The sequence below is a fragment of the Calonectris borealis genome, chromosome 6 (genome assembly GCF_964195595.1).
Source record: "Calonectris borealis chromosome 6, bCalBor7.hap1.2, whole genome shotgun sequence".
Lineage (NCBI taxonomy): Eukaryota > Metazoa > Chordata > Aves > Procellariiformes > Procellariidae > Calonectris > Calonectris borealis.
Window position 1 is genome coordinate 19851996 of NC_134317.1, and position 18666 is coordinate 19870661.

The window sequence follows — 18666 nt, forward strand, 5'->3', positions numbered from 1 at the left end:
GTCATTGAACTGAGATGGAGCATTAAACTACTTAAAAAGTGGATGTAAAAGCTCAGAGTGAAAATATGATGTAGTTCCACCCTTAGTTTGCTAGTTTTCCCTTCATTGCTATGGCAAGTATTATTTTAATTTCTTCTTCTACCACTGTTTCAGGGTATCCATTTTTTCAGGTTCCAAATAAGTTTCACACTAGTCCAGGCAAGTCATTCTTAGCCAAATGGAGTAAACACTGGCAAATGTTTTCATCAAAGGTTAACACTTGCTCTTTCTTGTCAAACTGGTATTTCTGCTCAGCTTCACTGTCTAGTATGATATTCCTTAGTGAACCTATGGCAAAAAAGGGGAGGGAAGGTCTTCCTTTATTTTAACTCAAGTATTCTCTAGGACTTTACAGGCCACCACTACTTCCTGGTATGGTGCAGCGGCCAGAAGACACTTAATGATCTTCTGAGCCTAAGGTCTATGGCAAAATGATAACTAACAGTAAAGCTGGCCATATTCCTTGCACTTAGACACTGGCTTAGTCTAACTCTCTGTTCATGGCATTTTTCTTTCCATGGTTCTTAGCTGGCATCCCACCTGTTGGCCCACTACCAACAGTCTTCACTGGCTTACCATTTCTCTTCTCCCCCAAGTTTGGGTATTCCCCTTTCATTTTTGCACTTACAAGGCCATTTCTAGTTGTGGCTTCCTATCTGCCCCACAGCTCTTGGGGGTGGCCAGTGTCTGTGGCACTGCCTGGTGCCCGGCCTGGCAGGCGGGCCACTTACCCGATCCAGGTCCTCGTCCTGGAAGATGCCCATCTGCAGGCACTTCTCGGCCACCTGCATGGTCCGCATTTTATCCACCAGTGTGCTGTGGAGCAGCTGCACCAAGTGCACACAGAGGTCGTGGTCGGCCTCCTCGGCCGGCGAGGGCAGCTGGCTGAGGCTGGGGTTCACGTAGCAGGTAGCCAGGCTGCAGCCGCCGTGCTCCAGCGCCTGCAGGAATTCGTGGAACCAGCCGCACCCGCGGGGCCCCCGCTCCACGGCCCGCAGCAGCTCCTCCGCTCCCTCCACCTCGCCCCGCAGCAGGGCGGCCGCCCGCACCCTCTCCCTGTCCTCTGCGCTCAGCGAGGGAAGCCGGTCCAGCACCGGCTGCACCCGGATGAACTGCTTCAGCCGCGGCCTGAAGCAGGAGATCATGTAGCGGAAGCGCTCGTCTCGGGACTCCTCTGCCATCGCCGCGCTGGCGGCCCCCGGGACTCCGGGACGCCTCTGCTGCCGCAGGAGGACGGCGGTGGGCACGGGGCGGGGGCGCCTGCAGGGGCGGCCGAGGGTCTCCGGAGGCGGGGGTCCGGCTCGGTGCCAGCGAGGGGAGCGTCCCCCGTCCCGCTCCGCGGCCCCTCCGCAGACTGCCGCGGGCCCTGCCCCGCTTTGCCCCAGCCCAGCGCCGCTTTCGGTTTCGTTTGCGGGCTCGGCGTGTGACGGCACGGACCTACCCGGACACGGCGGCACCGCCGGCGGCGGGGGGGCGGCCGGCACCTGGAGGGAAGGGCACGGCTCAGTGTTACTCCTAAATGTTTGAAAGGAAACCTTTAACAGGAACCATGAGTTTAAAAAAACAAACGTAAACTGAAGTGTATCCTTCACTTCCCAGCTCGTGAGTCTCTAGGGCCGGTCACTCGCGTGTCCGGGTGTTCTGCCCCTTGGCTTTCCGGGCACGGAGAAATGAGGCACTTCGGCAGCCCAGGTGATGGGAGTGGTCCGCAGTCATTTGCAGGATGTGCCTTTCTGCAGGACACAGACCCACACACGGCCGTCAGGGAAGTAAAGCCGACTTGTATATTGCAATGGTTTACTTTGGGTATGTCTTAAAGAGATTTTTTTTGTGCCTTTTTTTTTTTTTTTTTTTTAGTTTGAAGAATTGCACCTTGCATACAGAGCAGGAGGTTGTGATGCATGTGATAAACTTCCTAGAGGAGTTTGTTGGATAGACTCTAAGATTGTTGGGACAGTCTCTCCCCGAGATGTGGCTTCACCCGTATGGTAGATGTCATTGAGGTTCAGGAGCAGGCTTGGTTTCCACTGTGGGGTTTACGGAACCTCAGTGTGATTCCGAGGTAAGGCAACAGATCCGTGACTCAATTTCATGTTTTGTAGCAAAATGACAGAGTAAATAGAGAGCACCTGGATTACTGTGTTCGGTTTTGGTCCTGGACAGTTCAAGAGAGAGTGAAAAATTGGAGAGGGTCCAGTGGAGGGCCAACACGATGCTTACAGGATTGGAGAGCTTGGCATGTGTTTGAAGGAACTGGGTGTATGCAGCCTAGAGAAAAGAAGTCTCAGGGGAGATCCAGCCACAGTTTTCCAACTCCTAGAAGTTGGATCCCTCTTCACAGGGGTGCACAGGACAAGAGGCAATTGGAACACATTTCTTCAGGGGAAATTCTGTCCAGGTATAAGAAAAAATATTCTCCACTGTAAAAACAATTAGACACTGGAATATATTGCCCAGAGAAGTAGTGGGAGTTTCCTCAATAGAAATATTCAAGATTTGGCTTGACAGGGCCCTTGATTTCATGCCTTGCTTTTAAAAGGAAGCCAGGTATCTCCAGAGGTCCTTTCCCAGCCTAAAATATCCTGCAATTCAAATTGTGCCCTCAGCTGCTTGTCATGCTGAGATGTGCTACAGCATTCTGCTCTCAGTGGAGCTTCCTTCAGTTGGAGGCTTCTTTTGTAGAAGAACTTAATTTGTTTCACTTTCATTTCATTGTTGTCCTTTCTGCTTATCTCAGGTTTCACTCTTATTTCGTCATTACTTTTTTATTACTGCTTTATGCAAGTTTCCTTTGAAAGATTTCTGAAGAAAATCTCGTAGCTTTTTTTCTTCTGTCTTCAGCACCTTATTTGGATGACATGTCAGTCTTTCCTCAGGAGCCTGCAGGAGTTACTCAGGTGCAGTGTGTGTAGGTAAGCTGTTTGTATGTTTGCTTCGCTTCCCAAGTTGTGTATGCAGTGGTAAATCAGGCCCAGTGTATTTACACCACAATAATCCTTTACAGGTTCTAAGAGTTTGCAGACATTAAAAGGACACTTGGGACTTATAGAGGGAAAAAAAATCAATGCTACTTGGTTATTCTGGCTACTGCCAGGTTGCACAGATGATGGCTGACCTCCTACTCTGTCTGTTGATGATGCATGTATCCTGCCTCTATTGCTCTCCTCTACCTGGATGCTTACACTCCTCATAAACTCAGTAATTTTTGAGGTCTCTGTCCCTTTCAGATGTGACTGAAATTAGCCACAGGGTTCCTAAACAGGGGCTCTGGCAGGGGCAGGGCTGGAGCACGGGGCCTTCCCCACCGGGCGGCTAGGCAGAGAAGCCGTGCAGCACCAGCTCCCGGTCCCGCCACATACGTAACACCTCCCGGCCCCGCACGGGGAAGGTCCACGCTGGGCAGAGGGCTCAGACGCCAAGGCTGAAGCAGCGCAGAAACAACCCCGGGAGTTACACTTAGGGACTACTCGTACCAGCAGGAACCTGCCGGCGGCTGGAAGGGTCTGAGGCGGTGGCAGCCCCTGCAGAGCGCAGCGGAAACAGGCAGGCGGTGCCGCGCACGCGCCCACCCCCAACGGCCGGTCTGGGCTCGCGGGCCCGCCGGTGGGCGGGGTTTCAGCTGGCCAATAGCAGGGCCGGGTCGGCGCGGCGTTGCTGCGGCGACCGCGCTGCGGCCCTTGCGGCTCCTCCGCAGCCGCCGCCGGCTTCGGAGGGTGGGCGGCGGGGTCCTGCGCCCCGGGCAGAGCGCCGCCCTCCTTCAGCGCCTCGCCTTCGGGATCGGCAGGTTCCGGTGAGGGCAGGCCCGCGCGGCCCAGAGGAGGGGTTCGTTCCGGAGCGTTCCGGCCGCCCCTCTCTGCCGCCGACACGGGCAGGCTGGGCTGCGGTGGAGGGTAACGGAGGAAAGGGTTTCCTCCCAGCGCTAGCTGCGGAACCGGACTGCTCACCCGGCGGAGCCGGAGCTGTCGGGGCGGAGGTGTCTGAGGGGAGGCGGGCGGTTGCACAGCGACTGCAGCCGAACGACCCCGGCCGTGGGCCGGTGGGTAGAGCAGGTGCCGTGTGCTGACTGAACCCAGCAGGTAAACTGCAGCTGCAAATCCTTACACAGAAGGAGTTAGGGACCCCTGGGGGACCGGGGTCGCTGCTTACATACCGCCCAGATCCTGGAATACAATTTTGAGGTGGTTATTGCCCTTATGGTGTTTCTTGTGCTCAGTGGAGGGGCTGCAGTGGTCGTGGACACTACACTACCTTTTGTAAAAGTAGCATTCTAGGACAGGCTAATAGTACAGCTGGAAATGCTAGTAGTAGTTGTTAGAAAATGGGAAAGCACTTACAACAACTACAGCACCAAGAGAACTGTATAAGAATTGGATGCTGTTTGCATTACATGTCCTTGAGCAAAAGGAAAGCTGCTCAAGTACTTTTGGTTGCTGTGTAAGAGATGAAAATATTTTTCTGAATTGTTTAGCTACTCAATTTAGTACTGTAAATACAGTCGCTACAGAGGCTTGTTGCTTAGTTCTCATGACACTGGTGTTCAGTAGCTTCCATATTGCTTAAGCAAACTGGACCTTTGTGTGCTCTTTTGTCACTGTTAGTTAAAATTAAATATTTAAATATTGATCCTGTGTGTTCGGGGATCCTAAAATCTCTTATGTTCCTTTGAAATTGCCTTGCAGTGCTATAGCTGAAAATTATTCTTGTTACAAAACTAGCACAGGTGATACTAGTGACAGTGATGGCTTGTTGGGCTTTCCTTCTTTCAGGACTATAGATGTGAGACTGCTTCTGCAATATAACAAAGATACTTTTTTATATGTGATCTGCAGGAGCCATTTGCAGCTGTGCTAAGGAGTAACACCGGCAACTTGGGACAAAAAAGATGCCTCTTTCTGTTTTCCCAAAGACTTGCTGATCTAACTAGTTCAGTGTAGTGTTTACTTTTACAAGGCCATGGGTTTTGTGCTCTGTCACTTTCTTGTTGGTTGCTGTACCTCCGATGTTCCTCTCAGGTGATTGTGTGGCATGACAAGCCTTGCATTATTGTATTTGGGAAACTTCAACTGTGTGATTGTATTTTATTTTTCTTAGTCACTTAAATGCTTGGATAAAACATCCCATGTTTAAAAACAGGTAAATTAAGCTTTACTTTGCTGTTATAAGTAAGGGCAACATAGCAGCACAGTAAAATCTATAAGCTGCTCATAAAATTGTAGTTCTCGGGTACTCGAAGCCGCTTCAAATTGTATGTGACCCAGCCTGGAGAAGGGAACCCCTGCCACCTGTTGTGGTATCTGCATAAAAAGAAAGTACTTTGAAATCCTGGCATGGGTAAGTGACTAAATAAACACTGAAAAGGAAAGACTGATCCAATAGCAAATGCAGGGAAAATTAGATTAGAACTTAATGTTCAGAACTGCATTTTGTTTTTTAAATTTTATTAGAGTATCTAAAATAATGACTACAGTGCCCTGCAGACAATATTGCTAATGTCCATATGGTATCTGTTTAAAAACAAAACCACCTCCACACCCAAACCCCCAAAGCAAAACAAAACCTAGCAGTATAATAGTAACTTCTATTTTTTTTTAGAAAGCTTCCTTGGTAATGCAGTCAAAGGCATGTGGAACTACTTTCTGAAGTTGCACTATTCTGTTTTGTCACAAAGTATTGTCGAAACTCTTTTAAATGGAGGTCATTTAACAACAAATCCGTTTGTAGGACTGAATCTGAAATTGATTTATTTTTTGAAATAAACAGTGCAACAGGTATTTCTTTATCATGCATAAGGTACATTTTCATTGTAAAATTGAAGTATTTCAGGCTATCAAGGTGAAGATGCTGAAATTTTTTTTTTCCCCCTCCCAAAGTATTGCAGTTATAGGTGCCTGGAATGCCAGTGACAATGGGACAACCAATGCCAGGAGCGGTACCAAATATGTCTCATGGTACACACTCTGGATGTTCTGCATATGCTGGTACTTACTCTGCTGCTGCTGACCCCATGTTGACTTACTTCAGTACTATTGCTGGACAGGTAAGATAATATAAACAATATAACTATATAATCAGCTGTGAAAACAACCCTAGTAAAGTTTTGTTTCATGCTTTTTTTCTTCAGTAGAAATACCTTAGCATAATGTTCTGAGTGATAATCATTCCTCTTCAGGTAAAATGTACAGTTTTCAACAATAATTGTAATTATAGTTGACAGTAGAGTTTACAGTACTGCAGACTTGATAGGACATGTTGCTGTTTAATAAGATAAAATTAATCAAAATATGTTGGCAGTTCACGTTCAGATTCTCACTGCCATCTTGAAATAGTGTTTCTTTTTTAGGTTTGCTGTACCTTATTATACACGTTAGTGCTATAATTCTGTATGCAGATAACAGAACCTTAAAAGCCAGATGTGAAACTTTTGAGACTAGGATTTCGATTGACTTTGTTCTGTACTGCATGTGGAGCTTGGCTAGAAAAGTATAATGCAGACATAACTTCCAGGTTAGTGTCCCGAGGAACTGGAGTCTCCAGAAGGTTTGATGCGTGTTTTGCAAGGTATTTCTTCTGGCAGGAGGTCTTAAATCTGACATTTCTGTTCTTTAAGATCATACAATTTTTAGAGTGGAGGGCGGGCTCGTAGATGTTGTGAGACTAAACCTATTTTTTGAACATATGTATGGGACGTGCTGGCTTTGAAAAGTTACATGGTGTTTTTTAAAAAGGAAGTATTAAATATTGTAGATATTTTTATAATGTTGTTAATAGATAGTAATAGGAGTTGTTATATTCCAAGAGTCTGTATTAACATTCGTATGACTTACAGATGGTAATATGACCGCTGCAATATCATAAAGGAGTAATATGTTAAAAGGAGCAATAGTCAGGGAATTCGGTAGTTCAATATGGGGGAAAAAGATGCATGGAAGGTGGCAAGGATTCACAGAGGTCATGTGCGCAGCCCCACAGGTTACGACACTGTTCTGGCTTCTGTGGTGCTGACATGCACCTTCTCAAGAACATAGATCTGCAGAAGCAATGTATTGGAAGATCTCCAGTTACAGGTGAGTGACCTTCTTTTTCTCTCTTTATATTTTAAATTGCGTAGGCTCTGAACCTCAGTGCTTCTATTTCTGCTTAATGTCCCTGCACTAGGTGAGTAACAAGAGGAGATTTGATGGGTAAAAGGAAAAGCATCTATTAATTATTTCAAAGCGGAAGTGCTAACAATTTGGATAGTAAGTATTGAAAACAAAGGTGTCATAATTTTAATCAACTTGCTGATTATCTTCACATGTAAATTCTACATTAGAAAATGCTGTATCTTTGATAGTGTTTTTGAATATGTTTAGTGGATGTTTAATTATCTGTTTACCTGCTCACTCACTGCCATTGATATGCTTTAAGCAAAGAATTCTGCTTACTGCTTCCAGTTTAGATCAGGTGCTCTGCCTTTACGGTGACTATTTAACAATATAAGAACATTTTGGGTATTGCTACAGGTAATCTAACGCATTAAAAATCACTGGTATTGCTACAGGTAATCTAATGCATTAAAAATCACTGGTATTTTTTGCAAGTAAAATGTGAGTTGTCAGCTGTGACAAATGTGCGCATTTGTTCTGCAGGATGGAGAAGTAGATGCTGAAAAACTGCAGAGATATCTAATGCAGCCTGGAATCAATGGAACCTATTATTGTAAGATACTGAGTGTTTTGCTATGCCAGCCAGGCAGGTATAGCTCAATGTTAAAGAGAGGTTATCACCACTGCCTTCCCTTCTGAGGTGCAAAGTTGAGAAGACTGGGCTTTTATGCCTAATCTAATTCTGTCACCCTTCAAAATAAAATGATGATGTTAAGGAGGCTACTCCAAGATAGTAAGTTAGTGTATCAGTTGGTTCTGTAGTAGACAGACTGAAAAAAAAAAAGATGTTTTTAGTATTGGGCTACTTGAATGTTTTTTGTTTCTTTTTTAAATTGGATTTTAAAAAAAAGAATTCATGGTCACTGTCATTGCTGAAACTAATTGATAAAAATAATACCAATTACAAACTTCTGATTCTTTTTTTTTTTAATTACCCTTTCAGCATTCAGATTAGAAACTTGCAGAATTATGATATCCATGTAGGTTATGTCCTTGTACATATTAGGACTTTAGTGGAATCTTGGTATCACTTTGAACCTGTTGGTGATTATGAGACACTTGAATTTTAAATTCTCTTAAACTGATAACTTTTAATACTAGTTTTATTTCAGCATTTATAATGGGGTGTGGATACTGGTTATGGAGGTGTATTATTTGTATAACTGCTTTATTTGATTTGTATGTCTTGCACTTTGTAATTTTACAGAGTGGCTTCATTCATGTTAAGCTGACCACCAGCAGTAAGAGCATTAGAAGTCGGAGCTTCCATTAAACTTTCACAGTTTCTCGAAGGGAAAATTGAGATAAAGGTATGGTCATCATTCCTGATGGTGTGTTTAACTTAATGCATGCAACTGTAATGAAGTCATCAAAATATCTGTAAAAATAATTTATCTTAGTATTAACATATAATGCCCATTGCATCTTAATATTAAAAGCATAATTCTGTAGTTGATACTCACTGCTCTTCTATTCTACTGCAGATTATTACCGTGAATAGTCCTGCTTGTTAGCAATAAAGTAGTTACACCACTATGGGAAGTTATTGCTGGATCACCACAGTAGACTGTTGAAGTTATCGGTAGAATGTAGGTAGCAAGATGTGAACTGTTCAGCTGACTAAATAGTTCTTGTACATGCTCTAACTAATACTATGAAGTGAGATTGAGGAATCCGTTTTGTTGCTAGAAGTCCAAAACCAGAAACAGCATTGACTATCTCTTCATACAATTTTGTGAATGCTTTTCATCTAGTAGATAAGTTATTTCTAATATTTAAACTTGTGGGTCCCTCCATCTGTGAGGATGGAAGTAGGCCATTCCTTTTGAATCTCACTGGTCGTTAGTGTAGTTGTACTTGTCACACTTCCAAAATCTCCAAACACTGACTTGCCTATTCCTCTTCCAGTTCTTGCAGTGCACCATGGCATTCTGAGTGCTGAGCTGCTGGAGGAAAAGAGGATCACCAACCTGTCAAAGTTCATGTTTGGAAGAACTGCTGTGAATGGAAGCTATTGTAGGATTTTTAACCTTCCTGCTTGATAAGACAATGCGCTTTGAATGAATTTTAAGTGCGCGATTCACAGCAATAAATATTTTTTGCATTTTACTATATTTAGAAGCATGGCTTTTTTGATCTGTACATGTATAATTCTAGACGAGTAAATTTCTGTGTTAAGCTCAAGAGCTTAATGAAAAGGAAAAGCTTATGGTCATACATAATAGGCCGTGTCTTACAAATGGGTAGCTTGCTTACACAAATAAAGCATCGGGTACCCTAAATGCTATATGCGTTTTTTTCATTAGTAGTGGCATACTGTCTCAGATGGCATACTCTGAAAAATTCTGCTGGTTTGGAGAAACTAGATCAGTGGATTCCATTAAAAAACCAAAATGTTCTAGGTAAGACTTTCTTACTGCTCCAGCTTGTTGCAATACAGTGGTGTTTTTGTGAGACAAGCTCAGATAATACTATTTGAAAACAGCTGGAATGGCCTTCAAATGATTGTATTTTTTTAATCCCACCTAAGGCTTTTCCTGAAGGAGATCTGTGGGTGTGGAGTTCTGTTTTTTGGGTTTTGTTTGTTTGTCTGGTTTGGTTTTTTTTCTTTTTTTTTTTGGTTTTTTCTTTTAAGAGCTCAGCTTGTCTCAAAAGCTTTCAATTCATCTGGATCAGTAAAATCCCTTGCTGAATAAGTCTTGCATGGTAAACCCATTCCATGATTCACTCTAAATTCTCTGAAAAAAAATGATTCAAGCAATGGAAGTTCTTCTGGCTGGAAGACAGATATTTAGACAGCACTTTTGGTCAAAATATTTTGTGAAAATTTTGGCCTCAATGGATAGCAATTGTCAGATTTATTACCCAGATTTTGTAACTAGAAGTTATCTTAGATTTTTGAATTCCTTGGTTGGTGAAGTTAGAGGGAGTAGACATGGATATAACTTCCAGTTCTATTTCAGGGATGGAGGGCAATATGATACATGGAGATTGCTGTGGTCATAGGATTTTCTGAAAAGGTCTAATTTTGTGTCTCTATTCTGTATGCTTCAAGCCAGTGAGTGGTGTCCTGTGTAATCCTGTGCTTTTACGTTTATTCCCATGGTCTTATGAGTATACTAAATATAATTAATTTTTTTTTTTCTTAATGTTTGTGGTGCAGATATATATTCAACCTTTTTGGATCCCTGTTAGTGGTGTTTGCAATATAGTAACTAAATTCAAATCAGTCACAAATGAAATGTTCACATCCTGTTGCTTATGACTGAAATAAGTGCATTACATTTATTTGTGTATATTTAGATTTCTTGCAAATAAGTTTTCATAGTGACATAAAATACTAAATACTCTCACCTCAGTGTGCAGGTGCTTTTATTTGTACAGTAAACAATTTTCCAGGAGATTTTTTCTGAAAGCAAAAATAATAACAACTGCATTGTACAAAAACCTGTTATACAAACAGGATTTGCTACAGCTCATAATAGTGAAGTATTTATCTAGACTAAGTTTTCAAAACTTTCTTTGTATTTCCAATATCATAAAGTTTCAGTATAGAAAATATAAATAATGCATAAAAGGGGCAGATGCCTCCTGTGGGAGGCTTTAATTTGGTCCATCTAATTTCCATTCCAAAGAGAATACCCATATTCTGCATTCATTAATAATCAAAGAACTTCCCAAGTGGGCATTAAAAAAAACCCAAGTGGCTAGATGAAGAAAAATGTTTTGTCATTAATAATGCAGTTCTATCTGCTACTCATACATAGAGGTACAGTGAGAAAAAGTAAGCTTGCCATAGTGATGCCTTCGTGCAATTACAAGCTCTGGGACGTGCTCCTTTACTATCATTGATAAAACTCGATTTTGTCTTGATTTTCATATGCGATCTGCTCTGTGGATCTTGTTTATTTTTTCTCTATTAAGCTATTTGCTGTTTAACTTCTAATATACTCTTTTTCAAGTCTAGAAAAAAAATGTGTAGAGTCTAAGTGACACTGGGACTGCTGTATGATATAAATACATATCATTCCTAATAAAACTGAAGGAAATTTTAGGTTCAGAGTAATCATGTTAAAGGACCTTCTACATGCTCTTTTTATTCCAAGTAAGAAGCTACTTAAAAATTAATTCTGTGTCTGGACTGGTGTTGAAAATATGCCAATGGCTGCATATCAAGTGTGTCTCCAATCTGAATAAATTTTACAATTTGCCAGTATTTTCATTAAAAGTTTGATGTTAAATTTGAAACTGAGACTAGGTCTGCTACTTCTGCATGGCTATGAGATACCACAGATCAAACAAGTGCATCCCCCTGTATTTTAAGTGGGGTTTGCATTAGTGATAATGAGGTAAGAGTAAACTAATAGGGAGCATTGAGGTTGCATTTTCATTTGTGTGCAAAAAAGGAGGGGAAAAAAACCCCACCCAACTCTGGAAACTTTATTAAATGCATGATTGCAGCCATTTGGAGCAGCTGCAAGTAATGGTGTGGGTTTGAATAAAATGTCACAAATTGCTCACAGTTTAAAAACAAACCAAAATAATAAAAAAAAACCCCAAAATAAAAAAAAAACCCAACAAAAAACCCCAAACTCACAAACCACTAGCCTCTGCACACAGACCTTGCTTATCAGACCCCTTTTCATTCACTTTGTAGTTGCTCCGGGCACCAGGTTAGTGTTCCCGCCTTGTGGCTTGCTGCAGTGCCCCGAGTACACCACTGTTAACTCATACCGAACCTGGAAGCTCTGTTTGTCAGGAAGCGGAGGGCAGCTCTCTCTTTCACTTGAACAGAATTAATCTGGGCTTGGCCAAGGATAGCACAAGGTTAGTTTGGCAGCAATTCCCTACAAGCAAAGTTCATTATTCTGCGACAGATGTAGTGCAGTGAATGTATAGCCTGTATGGTAACAGGGCTTGGTGAGAAGCGTTGCTTCCTCCTCAGAAGAGCTCAGTGCTATGGGTGCTGAACCTCAGAAATGCCAGTCTTGGTGAAAGAGAAGATTGAACTCTGAGAATCAGACGTGAAGAGGGGTGGTTGGTTGCTTCCAACGGCCTCCTTGAATGTAAAACCCTCTGTGTGAGTTCATATGTCTCATCTGCTGGGCCACCACTTTCTCATTCTTGGAAATACCTGGCAACTAGAGGTTTCAAAACTGGGAGAAAATGCTAATGTTTGAATTGCAGTTATCTTCTATTAGGCTTGTATCATGTCTTCACTAACCTTCTGTGAAGGGTTAGGATGTTAAAAGGTACTAAATTTTGATATCTACTGTTTATTTCTGGCTATGAGACTTATCCTTGAGCTCTTGTGGATATCCTACGTTTTACTAAAACTTTTTTAATGGTTTGGTTTCATGTAGGTTGAAAGAATGCTAAAAGAATAGAATTACCCTGTTCTAAAAGTCTCTCTGAATGAAAAAAACTAAAAAACTGGTTGCATTGAGCAGAACAGATTTTTCTGCTTTGTGCATCAAGATTTGACGTCAGTTTAACTATGCAAACTTTTTTTTTTTAACCGTAAATAACTAGAAAGTGCGAGTCATGCTCGGAGTGCCCATGGATGAAGTTATTCTAATAGTTTTTCCAAACATGACTGTCTTGCAATAACTTTGCCATTAGCTAGAAACAGTGAGATTTGTTGGAAGCAGCAGCTTTGAGTTTTTTGAGTTTTGATCAGTTAAGTCTTTGCTACCTAGAAATTCATTGTGCCTAATCTCTTAACTAACAATACACGGCAGAACTTCACATGGAGCAGTCAGAAGATGTAAAATCGTGTACAATGTCAGCATAATTAATAATACTTTTTCAAAAATGCTGTCTGTTCATTTCCATCATTTCTCTCATTGTCAAAATTTTACTGGATTTTAGTCAATTCCAGGTGACTGAATGTAATTATATTGCTCTACAGGAACTAAGAACTCGGGGAATTGTAGCCTTTTAGAAGGCATTTGCTTTTGCTTTGACAAAATACCATCAATTTGAGATTCTGAAAAATGTAAGAGGGAGGAAAAGAATGTCTACAATACTACCCCCAAAATATAAAAAGTATTTTATGACACGTATTTCAAGTTGGCAATGTACCAGTGAATTACAAACCACTAGGAGTTATTTCTTGGTACGACTAGCTTGGAATATATCACACTTATGTGGTGCATTTGAGGAACCTGTGCAGATTTTTTTGTGGAGAAAAATTCCTAGGTTTTCTTTAATGAAGTCAATTTTTGTACTATCTCAGTGATATTGAAAATGCCACTATACGATCGATGCCACACAAACATTTTGGAAACATCCAAAAGCCAATTTCTGGGTCTACAGAAGTATTGTTAAAAGTAACAAGCTGTTGCTCTGTTTAAGATTGAGCTCATTATATGAGGAAGAAATAATTCTGTGTGTATATTCAAAGAGAGCCTTTAGATGAATGGAGAGGAGGTGCCCACTAGGCCCAATTCCCAATCTGATGAAAAATGTGATAAAATATAACTGCTGGCTCCATTGGAATTAAATACTTCTCATTTAAGCCAACATATGAGGAGTCAAACCTTAAACACTAGCATTGGCATCTGTTCACAGTGTAAGAATATTTAACAGACGAGTATAGAAACATCACAGCTTCTAATCTGCAGGTGTGGTATGACGTACGACTTTCATTCGAGGAATCATGCCCTCTGCTACGCTGCTATTGCAGTTTCTCACTGGTCTATTCGTGTCCATGCTAGCTCAGCAGCTCTCAAAGGGGAGGGCACAGAATTCATCCGTGTGCAAAACTCAAGTTGCTTCATGTGAGCAGGCAGGCAGAGGCATGCGAAGCTGTGCTTTCCAGCTCTTCGGATGTTCCTTACAATGGGGGTGAGTCACGCGGAAGCTGTGATGACCTGTGCTCACCAGAGAGAGGGGATTGCTAGGAGAGAATCTGCAGCAGGAAAAGGGAAGACAGGTTCATCCATGGGCAGCAGCTGTGAGATGGGAGACCAGAAAACCTGTGCTCGCTGAGTGAACACAGGGTGAGAACGTGAAAGGAGAGAAAAGCATGCAATTGGTCACATGCTTCCTGGAAACAGCATCGTTAGGTAGGTCAAGACCTACACATCATTTATGTGTATTACTGCAAATCTGTGCATGTAGATGGACATGCACATGCAAATGGTGTGGGTTGCTGCGCAGCTTAAATATTGAGAAGCATCACAATCTATCGTTTGCTTTAAATGCTGAACTAGGCCCCCAGCTGGTGGAAGCTAATGAACTTCATGAAGAGCTCTGCTGATTTGTACCATCTCACCTCTCACATTTGGAGTGATTGTCCCAATTGCTTTGATACTTCAGCTACATTAGCTATTCTTGAATTTCCAGGATACTTCTCTGTATCTACAAGTTATAATTTATGCATATTTTTAGCCACAGGTTTTAAATGTAAATAGCCAAAATAAGTGTTCCTAAGCTCAAGCTAAAAGCTTTATTTCCTAAAGTCCAGAAAGATATGTTACAGCTGTGTATTGTGATGTGTGGGTATGCAATCCTTACACTATTCCCAGCTTGATTTGGATAACACAGACCCATTTCTATCAAGCCAGAATCAGACTGGGCTTAAAAGGAACCCTGTCCAAGAGAAAGGAAAAGAAAAAAAAAAAAAAAAAAAAAAAAGGAGAGGCAATTTTTGCTGTTTAGAAAATTAACACATTTCAAAAAACAATGGTTTGTACCTGTCTCTAGAAGAAAAAAGCTTGAAGCAGTGGGTCTTCATGTGCTTCACTGTACCTCAACAAGAAAAGAAGGTATCTGAGAAGGCAGATCTTTCTTTGGCAGGGAAGGGGCCGCTACAGTATTGCCAACCAAGTCGTCATCTGTCATGTTTTGTTCTTCATTCATTGGCAGATGTCTAGGGAGCTTAGAATCTCCATAACTTTGCAAAGTCTCCCTTAGTTGCCCCCATTTGAGATTTTTCTTCTTGATAAATACAGACAAAGACAAGGGAAGGAACAAAACCTCTTTGAGCCAAGAAAAGGAGTAAGGGATGGAGCTTTTCCTTCACTTGGACTAACTGAAATAGTTGTTGCTTTTCCTATTCCCCAACACTCCTTCCCCAGTCTACCTGTTTTGCTCAGTCTCTTTACATTAATGTGAAATACCAAGTGATGAAATTGGACAAAGGGCATTTTGTAAAGCAATGCTTATGCATGATACTTTTTTCATTAATTTTATTTTTAATTTCTACCAGACTGTTTTAAATGTAGCATAACTACAAATACTTTTTTAGAAAATGTGCTAGCTTGTTCTTTGTTACAGACATTAATATTAGTTACTAGATTGAGATAGAGCAGAAGTTGTTAATGCTTGCTATTTTAAAAAAAAGCAGAAGCTATTTCACTTTGTTATTCAGCACTCCTGTTTCAATGGAGTATATGCAGGCCCAATGATGCTGTCACCTAGGATCTGACCCTGCAAGGCACTAAGCAGTGCAGACCTGTTGTCGTGGTAGGAGTAAGAGCAGTCAGCACGTTGTAGCATTTGGACCTCTCAACAATCAACAGTAGCATGAGGCAGAAGAAAATTTGATCTTGTATGGGAAGGGTTGGTTTCTCTTTTCACTTACAAAGGCATTCAGTTAATTCATTTTTGTATCTTTATATGCAAAGGTAAAGCAGAGCCTTGCTCAGTAGCTCAACACGCACGCTGATTTTAAATGAGAGAAGATTCAGCCACTTTGGGTTTATCTACTGGCTGTGTATGACTAAAAATGTTATGTATCATTCTGACCCCAGCACATAACATATGTATCTATTAGTGTGAGGGTCAACCACTATTGCATTACTCTGTAGCACTGGTTTAGAACATACGGTTTAATTTGGTTTAAGTTAAAAATTAACTGCTCCCCCACTAACTGGGTTACATGCTTTTCTGAGACCAGATTTCTTCCTAGAGGAATTTCACATTAAAGCTTTAAGATTAGAAAATCATGTGAACATTTTAAAATATTTAAAAACAGTAATAAAAAGGTCAGTTCCTTCTAAAATAAACACAACATTTGAAGCAGAATAATATTTTAATAAAATTAAATCTAAGTATTCACAAAGCGTTATGCACATACAGTACATACTGTATTTAAAGCCTACGGACCTTAAATAATTTTATTATAATGTAGTCAGCTTTAGACACAAGCTAAGCTTACTCGTTTTGTAGTAAGAAAGTTTACAGTTGTTCCTGAAAGTGATTTTACATATATACATATATATATAGCTCTATATCTATACTCCTACATGTAAGTGTAGGTATATACACACACTTGTGTGTATGTGTGTATATAAATTTATACACACATACATACACACATAGTACATATATAAAATACACACATGCACACATACAGGAGGTGTGCGTGGTGTATGTGTGTGTCCACATACATCTATACCCTATCTAGGATCATTATAGGGGGGCCAGTCAGTAAAAACAGATAACTGCAAACAACCACCCTAATAATTATAAAACAAAAATGTGTAAAGTATTTCTTAATTAAACAGATTGTTAATAATTTGTATTGAACAAAAGGAACACAGTCTTCTGTATTATATAGAAATTAGATTTATTGCATTTGATTATGTTTGTGTGACAGGTGAAGAGTACCTGCCTGCTCATGACAGCTAACTTTTATGATGCAATTAAAAAAAAAAAAAAGTACTGGAAACAAATTAGTCAATTAATGCAGTTTTGTGGATGCAACCTATGGTGATACTTTCCAGCATGTGGCAGAGTTTTCCTGACTCTTAAAATACTGCCCTACATCAACAGGTTTGGAAGGAGGCTGGTTTCTCTGTCCTAATCGTTTCAAACCCAGAAGACTTGGTTACCTTATTCTTTCTCTAGATTCAGAATCACTGTGATTTATTGTAAAAAGCTCACTACAAGAAAGATAAATCAATTTTCAAAAGTGAGCTAGAAGATGATTATGCTTGAATTTTAGCTTGGTCAGGTAGGAGTTTTTCTACGTGAATTATTGTTATTGGTCTCCTATTTGCTCTGAAGACATATCCACAATAAGATATTATTTCCATGACAGCAGTAAATGGTAATCTCCATGCAACATAAACTGTAATTTCAGAACATGCACGTTATTTAAAAAAAAATAAAAATATAAGGTGCCTTGAGAATGCTGGCAGTTTTACATTTGGAACATACAGTTAGTGTGTGTGTATATATATATTTACATCAGAACTGCTCAACTTTACCTTACAAGCTTCAGATTTAGGAAAATATACAGTACTTTTGCATATAATGGTATATTCCTTGTAGCCCCTGAGTCAAGTATAGAGGATTTAAATACAAAAAAAAAAAAAAAAGGAAAAACAGCCATTAAAAGCACTTACATTTTTATGTGAAGTAATAGTATAAAAGTATTATTTCCCAGGAAGACCAGGATCAGAAACATGCCTATGAAGACTCAAGATTCCTACAGTGCTTAGTGAAGATTCTGGCAAGGAAGGGTGCCTAATTGGCTGGAGATAAGTTTTACAATGCTGTGGGGGACACTCTACAGACTGGTCACGTTCTTCATCTAAAAAAGAAGCCAGGTTGTCTTCTGAGGCTGTGTTAAGATGTACTCCACTTGAGAGGGACTCTTTGGATTTAAGTTTCGATTTTTCAAGGTCTAGAAGTTCAGGACACTGGAAGGGAGGAGAAGAAACAAGATGGTAATAATTAAATGAGTCTTTTCCAGGCTCTTGTTCTGCTCAAAATTAGCACATTCAGATGGTTACTGGAAAACCATGTTTGAAAATTAAATAGTGTACTGAAATATTTTTACATGGTACTGCATTTGATTTAATGTAATTGAATGCAATTCTGTTGATTAATTGTAGAAGCCTGGATATCTTGTCCCCACCTCAGACTTGCTCGTATGACATCAAGATACACATATGAACAGCGCTTTCTGAAGGACTGAATATTCTTGAGACCCGATCTAAGAGTATGGATTTCAACATTCTTGAATTTGCAGTTTTGTTTCAGAACATAACTCTGGAATTGCATCATTCCGAACGATATAACCATTTGGATTCCAGTCTCAGCACGCAGTTCTCCTTCACTTTTAAACTCGGAATTTGTGTGAAGTGTGCTGATGTTTGCAGAGAGTGGCCACATTTCTGTTCAGAAACAGATATGTGTATATGTTTTGTGCAGGTATATGCACTGTGGGTTTACACTTCTGAAAACTACTGCTGTGCATTTGCTGCCCTGATAATCTTTATGCATGCAAACTGATGCCTTCTGCATGTGTTGGACTTACTGTGCCCATATGCGTTCCAGCATACGCATGAGGAATCTGACGCAGCCAAGCACGTTGGATTTACTAATTGTATGCTACGTGACTGATTTGGGATTTCTAGACATGCAGAAGCCTGTTTGGAAATAATATGCCACACCTTTGTCCAAGCTGTTAAACTCCAGAAATCCCAAACAAATTTGGAAAATCATCAAATTTTGCCTGAACAGA

At 40.8% G+C, this 18666-nt stretch overlaps 2 protein-coding genes and 1 long non-coding RNA gene across 17 annotated transcripts in view; 1 reads left to right on the forward strand and 2 right to left on the reverse strand.

Moving 5' to 3' along the window:
- The window catches only part of IFIH1 (interferon induced with helicase C domain 1), a 28769-nt gene extending 27368 nt beyond the window's left edge, over window positions 1–1401 (reverse strand). For 2 of the 3 annotated variants that reach the window (XM_075153097.1, XM_075153094.1), the window contains exon 1: window positions 771–1401. In XM_075153097.1, coding sequence (XP_075009198.1) covers window positions 771–1220 — 450 coding nt within the window. In that variant the 5' untranslated portion in view covers window positions 1221–1401. The remainder of the gene's footprint in view (window positions 1–770) is intronic. The other variant, XM_075153096.1, reaches the window with a different exon arrangement.
- LOC142083550 (uncharacterized) lies at window positions 1400–9305 on the forward strand. 13 transcript variants are annotated; one of them, XR_012674078.1, is made up of 11 exons: window positions 1400–2275; window positions 2381–2437; window positions 2881–2951; window positions 3044–4115; window positions 5910–6076; window positions 6161–6208; window positions 6544–6597; window positions 6866–7103; window positions 7668–7737; window positions 8392–8494; window positions 9093–9305. It is a non-coding gene; the product is annotated as an uncharacterized LOC142083550 (long non-coding RNA). The 13 variants fall into 13 exon arrangements; XR_012674080.1 differs by lacking the exons at window positions 6161–6208; window positions 6544–6597 and adding an exon at window positions 5256–5370 and having other exon boundaries at window positions 7001–7103; XR_012674081.1 differs by lacking the exon at window positions 6544–6597 and having other exon boundaries at window positions 7001–7103.
- Window positions 9306–15400: 6095 nt separating this feature from the next.
- The window catches only part of KCNH7 (potassium voltage-gated channel subfamily H member 7), a 247607-nt gene continuing 244341 nt past the window's right edge, over window positions 15401–18666 (reverse strand). The window contains exon 16 of the mRNA XM_075153093.1: window positions 15401–17839. Within this exon, the coding sequence (XP_075009194.1) occupies window positions 17573–17839 (267 nt within the window). The 3' untranslated portion in view covers window positions 15401–17572. The remainder of the gene's footprint in view (window positions 17840–18666) is intronic.